Source organism: Pavona decussata, unplaced genomic scaffold, assembly GCF_977016875.1.
Source record: "Pavona decussata unplaced genomic scaffold, jaPavDecu1.1 SCAFFOLD_38, whole genome shotgun sequence".
In the NCBI taxonomy this organism is placed as follows: domain Eukaryota; kingdom Metazoa; phylum Cnidaria; class Anthozoa; order Scleractinia; family Agariciidae; genus Pavona; species Pavona decussata.
This window is the reverse complement of record NW_028145460.1, coordinates 1,672,501-1,682,500: the sequence shown is the minus strand read 5'-3', so window position 1 is coordinate 1,682,500 and position 10,000 is coordinate 1,672,501. Positions and strand designations below refer to the sequence as shown.

At 38.3% G+C, this 10,000-nt stretch overlaps 1 protein-coding gene and 2 long non-coding RNA genes across 3 annotated transcripts in view; 2 read left to right on the top strand and 1 right to left on the bottom strand.

The window, feature by feature from the left end:
* LOC146483537 (uncharacterized) overlaps positions 1–2,517 on the top strand; it is an 8,662-nt gene extending 6,145 nt beyond the window's left edge. The window contains exons 2-3 of the mRNA XM_085105714.1: positions 1–334; positions 1,246–2,517. The exon at positions 1–334 is cut by the window's left edge and continues 1,264 nt beyond it. Coding sequence (XP_084961840.1) covers positions 1–332 — 332 coding nt within the window. The 3' untranslated portion in view covers positions 333–334; positions 1,246–2,517. The remainder of the gene's footprint in view (positions 335–1,245) is intronic.
* The window catches only part of LOC146483536 (uncharacterized), a 31,723-nt gene extending 27,996 nt beyond the window's left edge, over positions 1–3,727 (bottom strand). Inside the window, exon 1 of the long non-coding RNA XR_014863794.1 lies at positions 2,263–3,727. This is a non-coding gene — a long non-coding RNA (uncharacterized LOC146483536). The remainder of the gene's footprint in view (positions 1–2,262) is intronic.
* Positions 3,728–6,002: 2,275 nt separating this feature from the next.
* On the top strand, positions 6,003–9,049 carry LOC146483535 (uncharacterized). Its single transcript, XR_014863746.1, has 2 exons — positions 6,003–6,537; positions 8,253–9,049. It is a non-coding gene; the product is annotated as an uncharacterized LOC146483535 (long non-coding RNA).
* Positions 9,050–10,000: the final 951 nt, after the last annotated feature.

Genomic DNA, 10,000 nt, shown 5'->3' with positions numbered 1-10,000 from the left:
TTTCACAAGTTCAACTACGAGCAAAACTTGTAGTACTCAGCTGTTGTCACAGTGCACAAGGACAGGTTAGAGCTGAGGGAGTTGTTGGAATCGCTCGGGCGTTCTTAGGATCTGGCGCACGCTCAGTGTTAGTGGCCCTGTGGGCTATACCAGACAAAGCAACAGAGCAGTTAATGAGTCGTTTCTACAAACACCTGGTTCGTGGGGAAAGTGCTAGTGAGTCTCTTCACAAGGCCATGAAGTGGATGAGAAGTAACGGTTATCCTGACTTGGAAAACTGGGCGCCTTTTATGCTAATTGGGGATAACGTGACATTTGATTTCGGAAAGTAAAGGTTAGTTTTATCAATGAACTGTATTATTTTGGGTGCTGAATGAATTATTCAAGAAAGCCCTTCCATTTTCTTGGAAACACATGGTTCGGTGATAGAAGACCTAAAGGCTCGTTGTTCACTGTCACTGTTATTCTTATTGCGTGATTTATAAACATCTTAATAAGATGAGCATCAATTCTACCTTTTCTGCTTAAGCTAAGGATGCGTTAGATTGATCCTATTCTGGAACAGGAATACATACAATGATTACTAGGAACCCCTTATAAGAGGTTTTTGGGATTCCTGGGACTAAAAATGGCTGTTAAAGTATTATATATCGGCGAAATTTGACGTCTTGCCAAATTCACCCGAAAAGAGAACTGATCTTATAGCTATTTCGCGTATTCTTATTCCGGAATACAGTCAATCGAATGGAACCATAAACGTTCATCAAGAACACAATTCCTGTTATGCCGCTTAATAAAAGGATTCCGTTCATTCTACTTTTGAGAGTAAAATAACCAAATACTACTGATTCAGTGTAATTACTGAGATCTTAGAGGTGACGTTTATTTAAAAATCTTCCACAAATACAGGGGTAGCATGGCGCGAGGCAAGAGACTATTTTAACTCCACTTAATAGAATGATTAAAACGATTTTATCACAGTTCAAAGGTTACAGAAGTAGCGGAGGAAACGAAGTAGTATTGTAGCTAGTAGAATGCGATCGAAGTAACTGAAGTAGCGGTAGTGGTAGATAAGTTGACTGTAAATAAATTCAACAGAATCTTTAATTATAAGAACCCAACCTAATTCACATGACACCTTTAATTCCCAAGCCCTCCAGTTTAGTAGTTATGTGCCAGAGCTGGTAATTATTCGCGATATCAGAATACAACACTAACCCCAAAAATCCGATGATTGTTTATCAGTTGCAGGTGTCTTGCCCAGGCCACCCGCCGAGGAGTGCCCGACAAAACAGAACATTCTTTTGAAACAGGACGTCAGTAACTTGGACAGTAAACCAAAGTGGAATCACTTGGGCTGAAAGCATTGACTTGTCACAGTTGTAATACATTGCGAGTTGGGATCGCGTATTTTTCATTTGCAGTTTTCGTTGTCAGGGCGATCTTTTCAGATTCAAATTAAGACCAGAGGCAATCCTCGCATCTTTTAGGAGTTAAAGCATAAATTTTTGATTTGGTTGTATCATTAGAGTAATCGAAATTTACACATTTGAATTTCAATGTGGTTATGTCGTCCAAAGTGTATATAACGTAGACACAGTGTTTTTTTATACTTACACGAGTGAATAAGTTTGATTTTAACGTTTAAAAACGTTAGTCATGTTGAACGTTTGGACAATTACAAAAGGATCAGGAGATGGTAGTTCTCATGCTTAGAGCGGTTTTTGATTGAGTGTCCGCTCTGTGCGTGATTGGTTAACAAAACACGCGCCCCTTTCTCAGCCAATATGAAGGAAAACCAATCGTGTCTTGTTCGCAGTCGTTTTCCCGCGCTTGACACTGGTTAATGTATTTTTTCTCATTCTGGTTGGTGCATCGCGCTGTGTACGTAATTTTACTGTGCTGTAATTGGTCAGAGTGATCACTTAGAAATGTTTATTTTGTCGTTAGTGGATTTGAAATTCCTAGTTACCTTTTGTTTGTATCGAATATTGCAGTAATTAATTTTATTAAGAAGACAAATCAGATGAGATTTTGTAGTTTTAAAACAAAAGTATGTTTACCCAGTCACTTTCGAATGCAGGAAGCATACAAGTATTTTGTATATATATCAAGTTGCTAAATCGAATGCTGTCTGGTGACACAGATAACAGAGTAATGTTCTTTGTTATTCTCTTTTTGTTTGTCCCGTATTTCCTCCGTAAAGCACCTTCGGCTTGAATCATCGCATTTTAGTGCATGAAATCTAAAATAATTAAACACTCCGAGAGCGCGTTGGTGCTTTTGTTTTAAAGACAGTTTTAAAACAGTTTGAACAAGGTTAAGAGCTTTTAACAAGCGTTTCTTTTACATGCGGAGAAATAACAGAATTTCAAGTTAATGACATATTTTAGCGAAGGCAGTAGCAAGTGCGTTTGCAGTCAAACAGTTGCTATAAAGTAAGCATAAAAGTATCTTTCAATAATCTGTACAGGTGTTAAACTGATAATCTTTTAATAAATATTTTTGGTAACTCTACATACAAGTGATTCATTGTAAAGAAGGCAAAAACAATTGCCCTCAAAGTCCTCTCTTTCTTAAAATATTTCATTTTGATTTTCCAAAATAAAGCATCCTGGCTAATAGAAACAGCTGTTAGCTTTACTTTGTAATGCAGGCTGGTAGCCAGATCAAATTCTTTACCGAGGCAATACTAAGTTCAGAAAAATTGGGGAAAGTGATAAGCGTGAAATAGGCAAAACAAAAGATGCGCATTTCCTTGAACATATTGATTTTTTTATCCTATTGTTCCTTTGCAAACGTCCCAATATTTGGAACCCTCCATAATCCACATAGCACAACTTGATCAAATTTGACAGCACACTGGAAAAAAAAATCTCGGCACTCAATACTGATAACACATACAACAACAAGTTTTTTAAGTGATGATTTCATTTCAGTTTTTAGGAGGTAAATGCACTTCGAACCCAAAACTTAACTACATTACGACCTGCCCACCTAAGCGCGCTAAAACAGCTTTCATATAAAACGCGCGCGGAATACCCGTTGAAACTACCATGGAAACAGGAAGCTGTTTGATTTTCAGAAAAGAAGTAAAGAAAGCTTTTAAAACTTAATCGGTCCTGAAATTCTTACCATTACGAGTCGATCATGTTTGTCCTTATTGTTTTGTTTATTAATGATGACAAACAGCATCATTGGCTGAGAACAGTAAAAACCTTTAGATATGAAAACAAGCTTCTCTTAGATTCTGGGATGAACTTTTTCGAGAGTGATTAAAGATTTCTCAAAAAAAATTAAATTAAAAAAACAGCGATGAACAAATCGTACCTTCTCGTTTATCTTCAGGTTGTAATCTGATAGCCAAAAGAAAACTGTTAACGCAGATATCGATACTACTACCTGATTGCTCATAGTGAGACTTTTGCTTTCCACATGAAAGAGACAGCTGACATTTTCCGCGGAAAAAAGTAAATTGAATGTCTGACGTCACAATGGAACTTTATGACACAGGGTAGGCGCGATAAGATTCATTCCCAGGTTTCTGGTTCAATGCGCCTTTGAGGAGCAAATTAAACTTATTTCAGTTTGCGAATTATTGTTAACAATTCCAAAAAGTGGCAAACTTGTGTTTCCATATATCAGACCTCCAATGATATAAAATTTACGCTTATATCCATGACTTTTAAGAGAAAACGGAACTGTTTTGCAGTCTTTGCAGAAATTTGACGCACGATCCTGAACAACAAAGCCCTTTTTTCCTAGACCAATTCGTGATTTTGTGGTGATATCTTTAATTTATTCTTAGGTTATTAACGACGGTTCATTCCTGACGTTTGACCCGTGACTTGATTCCATAGCAGTAGCAAAAGGGAACGCGATAACGTGTCGAAACGTGGCGACAGCACACACAGGGATATAATAACCTTGCCACGGAACACACTCCGTAGTTGTACACTCCAAGGCTAATTCGCTCCTGACTTTTTCGGGGTTACGTTGTGGGTCGTCGGACATTTTTTGGTCCAGTTCTTCCGCAACCTAATAGGATTAATGAGGCTATCGGTAGGATTAAAATGGTAAGATTTCAAATTAAAATTACTGCCCACTCTACTTGCATTATACTTTCCTACCTTGCAATCTGAAGAACTTATATTGAGGAAACCAGGAAATCGGAACAATACATTAAACCGTGAAGAGGGATTGGCGGGGGGGGAGGGGAAGGGGAGGGAAGGGAAGGAGTAGGGGCCGGGGTTTAAATGGGGTGAACACGCTTAAAAACAAATTCAATGTAAAGGTTACGGTCTCGAAATTTAACCTGTTGCTTCTTTGGAATCGTAAGGTAGGTTTTGAGTGGAGAAAGTTACAAAAATTTTACAGTCAAATGTAGTTTTTTTGGCTTTTACTTTGATCTGATTTGCCACCATGTTGCTCCTGCCCTTGACAGTCAGGGATTGACAAACTCTCCTGAACAAGAAAGCACTTTTTTTCCTAGACGAACTCGTGATTTTCTGCTGATATCTTTAATTTATTCTTAGGTTATTAGCGACGGTTCATTCCAATTTAACTCGTCATACAGGGCGAGCTTGGGGAATCCCCGGCGTGACACGAAAGATTTTTCACTTGTCACACAACGAACTTTACCAAAAAATATCAAGTCTACAAAATAATGTTTTGGCTAAAAATCACATACGAGGGTAAAACATTCTTTAGAAGTCGAGATTAAAAGGCCGCACTTGCCTGCAGTTAATGAATTTGCATATTTTTCGCACGCCATGTGTTGATTTGATTGGGCCCGGAAGCTCTAAAATTCACTTGGGAGGGTTTTTTCCCAGAAATCGTTCAATCCTGTGTCATATGACTGATGATTATAAATGAATGCGTCGCTTAAGCGCTGTTTATTTTCCGGTTTTTCCACGAAAAACTACGCGACATTAAAACTTGCTGTAAAGGCTCCGTTGCATCATTCATTTAAGTGCAGCTGAGAAGCAACAACGATCAAGGAATATTTTTCACAAGACGGCAGGTAAGACTCGTGTTCTCAAGGTAACACAATTTAAAATCTGTTTATTCATGGTGATAGGTCTTTATATACACTACTAGATACAAATCATGACTTTTCGTGCATCGTTTATGCAAAGACAATTTCAGTTCGTGGTTAGTCATCTAGTCTCAAACATGCAGGCTCTGATCTTAGCCTTTTAGCACATGCTCAAGATAAAATATTAGAGTGAACTGATATAAATTAGGGAAGTGTCCGCGCTAAAATATGATAGAAATTGACCTCTTTCGAGCACTGTGCTATGCGATGTTATTCCTCCAAATTGCACCTTCGGGTTTTACTTTCGTCATCCAAATCCCACCTGAGATTCAAGAAAACCTCGAGAAGATCCATTGCAAGAAACTGGAAGAGTGAATAACCGCAATCTTTCCGGGAATCGGTGACAAGACGGACCAGGTTCGCGATCGACCTACCGTTGTCATGCTAGCGCTTCAACAAAACTTGGAATTAGTTTGCTAACGTAATAATCCAGGCTGGTAATAATCGTAAGGTTAAAAATTACCGTTAAATTTAAAAGAAGGAATTTGCCTTTTTTATTGTTCAAGGCCAAGATAAAAAGAATGTAGCGTCCAACTTCTGCGTTCTGCCTCACTCTTTAGCATGAAGTATTATGCAATCCGTATGTCACTTTGTTGAATTAATATAAATACTGTAACAGTATGCAGTGCCGTAGCCAGACGGTAATTGCAAATGCTTTTTAAGGTATTATTTTTTTAACTCAAAGTATTTTTGTAAAATTCCGGTATGAATCTTAGACAAGAGGGCCCTTCAGCCACTGCCCTGGATACTCGATACCTTTCTAAATTTGGCTTACACATGTCACGCAACAGTCGAACGTCGCCAACCGTCACCCAAATCAGTATCGCTAACTTGAACCTCGCGCTAACTCGAACCAAATTTCCTTTCCTTTCGCGTCATCTCTATATAATTTTACCCTCGATAACTCGAACCTTTTTCAATTTCCCTTGAAGGTTCGAGTCGGGAGTCGGGAGTCGACTGTAGTTATCGTAGCACGATCGTGTCGGATTAAATAGTTTAGCAAGAGCTTACGCATTTGTCAAGTTAAAAACTATACAATTTGGAGCTTTAGTGACAAAACTAAAGTAGGAGAGACCCTGGGGAAGAGGTTGGCCTTGTCTGAACAGCGCCTTTAAAAGGACATTATCCAGAAAAAATAGGACAGGAAATGTTTGCGTATTAAGGGTTAAATTAAATTAGTTCTTTTTAATTTTATTTCAGGGGTTAGTTTTAAAACTTCTGACAATCACTTCCGTTGTATTTATAAGGGAATCTCACCTGGGGTTGGTAAAGAAAATTATTTTAAAAGCACGGATCTCTGATGTGTCAAGTTGTCGAGCCAGTGAAGAAATGAGTGTTGAATTAGTGGGAGAATAAGAAACAGAGAATTCTAATTCTTTAACAGTTTCTATAGGCATCCTCACTGACATTATGGAGAAATTGTCCAACACAGTGATAAGGTGAGGAAATCACCACATGTAGCTTACTAGACTTCAGAAAGCGTGGCGAGCCCAAAAAAGCGCATGCGTATTTAGAATGGCCAATCAGTGGGTTACAGCGGCTCTCTGTTTAATGAGTATAAATGAAAACTAGGAGTAAAAACAAGTAACAAGAAGGGATAACAATCGTTCGGTTCTGGAGATTAATAGATTTTTACGTACGCGGCACTACATGTAATTGAAGGATTGAATTCTGGAGTCCTGGGGCCCGTTTCTCGAAAGTCCCGGTAACTTATCGGGCCCGATAAGTGTCTTTGGTGATAGATATTTCTTGAGAGAAATCAAATTTTTGTCTTTGAATGCTTAATTTCAAAATCTTATAATTCTGTGAAAACATTGGCCAAGTACCATGTCTGTAACTGTGTAATCGGCGAAAAAACATTTCAAAATATACTTATCGGGCCCGATAAGTTACCAGGTCTTCGAGAAACGGGCCCCTTGGCCCGATTGTTCGAAAGGTGATTAACGCTAATCCCCGATTAAAAGTTAACCGAGGTTTACATCTCGCTCATTAAAAGCGGCTTTTGAAAGCTAATGTTAAAGACAAGTCTTAAGTCAAAACTGAAGGACAAAATCTTTGGAGCAATCTTTGATGATAAGTCATTGAAGGAAAATCAAAGTTCGCTTTAATCCAGGATTACTTTAATCGGGCTTTGAACAGCTGGGCCCTGAAGTACACCGATAATACCTTCTGTGAAAACATTGGCCAAGTACCATGTCTGTAATCACTGTGTAATCGGCGAAAAAACATTTCAAAATATACTTATCGGGCCCGATAAGTTACCAGGTCTTTCGAGAAACGGGCCCCTTGGCCCGATTGTTCGAAAGGTGATTAACGCTAATCCCCAATTAAAAGTTAACCGAGGTTTACATCTCGCTCATTAAAAGCGGCTTTTGAAAGCTAATTTTAAGCTAATGTTGAAGACAAGTCTTAGGTCAAAACTGATGGACAAAATCTTTGGAACAATCTTTGATGATAAGTCATTAAAGGAAAATCAAAGTTCGCTTTAATCCAGGATTACTTTAATCGGGCTTTGAACAGCTGGGCCCTGAAGTACATCAATAATACCTTCTGGTAAGCTGTTCCGTACCCTGACGGCAGTATTGATAAAGCTTCTGTCGAGGGAGTTGGCGGCAGTACTGTAGAGAGCATGGAGGGGCGTGGAAGACTGGTGCGTGTGGTGTGTTTGAGGCAGCATGGCACAGAGATCTGGTGTGTATTCTGTACAGAATAAAGGACCCCTCTTGATGTAATGTTCCCGTTCAAATGAACATACTCTCTTGAATTCTCAAAATAGAAATAACTACCCTGGAGTAGTATTATGAAGTTTAGTGTTTCTTCAGGGGATTTCTCTCACTTCTGTTTTTGACTTTTCGTTTAACGCATACTTGAAGTTAGTCTCCTAATGTCTTGTTTTTTCTGTAAGATACTAAGTACTCTGTTTCATATTTAAGGCCAATTTAAAAGGTTTTTTTAATTGTTTCCGTTTAATTTACCATAAACTATGTATTTTACAAGCCTTGTATCACTGGCGATACCACTGGCTAGTTATTTACTATCCTCAGTTAACTTTACTTGTTTCTTGTTTCCCAGGCGAGCTACAATCAATGCCTTGTATAGTTTTATTACGAGCCGATCATTCATCGTACATTATTTCTCTTTTGTTATGCCACAGGCCACTTATTCATCACACCGTGTCTCTAGAGGATGCCTGTGACACCCTACAGCGTCAGCTCTCTCAACACAAAGTGGGAAAGATTGTTGTTAGAATGTAAAGGAATGAAGCTTTCTTACAGTGTATATGAGAGATTTTTTTTATTTGCATGATCAAATGTTAACGTTGTCGTATGAAAATCTAAAAAAATTCCTTATCAATTTTTCTTCCCCGCGTTTGAGGCGTATAAGAGCGTAAAATTTCACTTCCGGTTGGTACAATACCGCGAAAGACGGAAGACTGGGGATAGTCGGGCTGTGACGTCAATACAGGAACGCTTAGACTCGCAGTTTTTCTATTCTTGAGTTGTTTCATTCTGAGTATTCAACAATCTCATTCATATTTTCGTCCACACAGTTTTCTTCCTCTGCACACGAAAACCGACATGACGAATTGATCAAGCAAATAAAAATAGTCTGTCATGATCGAAAACTTTTTGTCCAAGTTACCATTCCACTAATCAGTCATACGTGCCGTTCCTTACAATGGCGCTGTTGTATTCCTAGAATACTCAGTCTGGGAATATTTTAACCTAAGCAGGCTTCATGAATGCTTAGTAAAGATAATTCGAGCGATGATGTCTTAGTTACTATTTGTATTTTTGTTCATAATTCTTGATAGGCAAAACAAATGAGTCAATAAATTTTTTATCGTACATGGAAGCAGCAACGTTAACCTGCAAATATCATATATTGTAAGTGGCTGTAGCTCGCCAGAATACGGCTGTTTTCTGAATAAAACGCTATTCTGTAACTGTATATGACGTAAAAAGTAAAGTGGCTTTTGAGGGTTGGGATGGTTTTTGATAAGGTATAGTGGATTCTCGTTTACACGAACACTTTTGGGCTCAAAACATGAGGCTTTAGAGGTCTTAAAGTCTTAAGAGCAATTCTCCAGGAAAGTGAAGCAAAGTTGGAAATGAAAAATTTTAACCCCTCTTCAATTTTTGTGTGTAGGTAGGTTACCTTGGGGGATATACAAAAACAACCATATTTGTATCGGCAGATGTATCGTTGCCATGGTAACCGCACTATACGACGTCGGCTTTGGGACCATGTTTTGAGCAAAAGTTCCACTCTCAAAAAGTAAAAGTAAACGAGTCTGGTTCTCGGGTGCATGTGAACCAATTCAAATGAAATTCATACAGATGGTAGAACCACTCTCCCAGTTTTTAATTTGGGTTTTATAAACAAGAAGAAAATGCTCGTCCTACTATGTTCCCTGTCAGCCATTTAGACAAGAAGGAAAAACAAGCACAACGATATTCGTTATTTCTCCGAAAGTACTCTTTCCACATAAACCAAATTAGCAGCAGAGATTACACAGATATTGACGTTTCTAAATATTATAAAATCAATTTGGGGAAAACTATACTCTGGCCATGGGTGCTGAAGACACCTGGAACAAATTGCAAAAAATTGCAAAATTGGTAATTTTGAGAGCTCTAGTATTTAGCTCAAACAGGCTTTAGAGAGAGAAAATCAGTTTCAAAAGTATCTTTTATCATTTTGCCTGCTACCTACATTTAGTAAATAAGGTTTTGGCCAACAAATTTGATGAAATATAAATTGATACAAAACCTACCTTGAGGGTTTTGGGAATTTCTTCAGGATGCTTTCGTCGCGTGGTTCTCTCCAGTGTCTCTCCTTCGCACGTTCCATCTTTTTGACCAAATCTAGCGCAGACTAATAGTTACTCCCATCGAATAT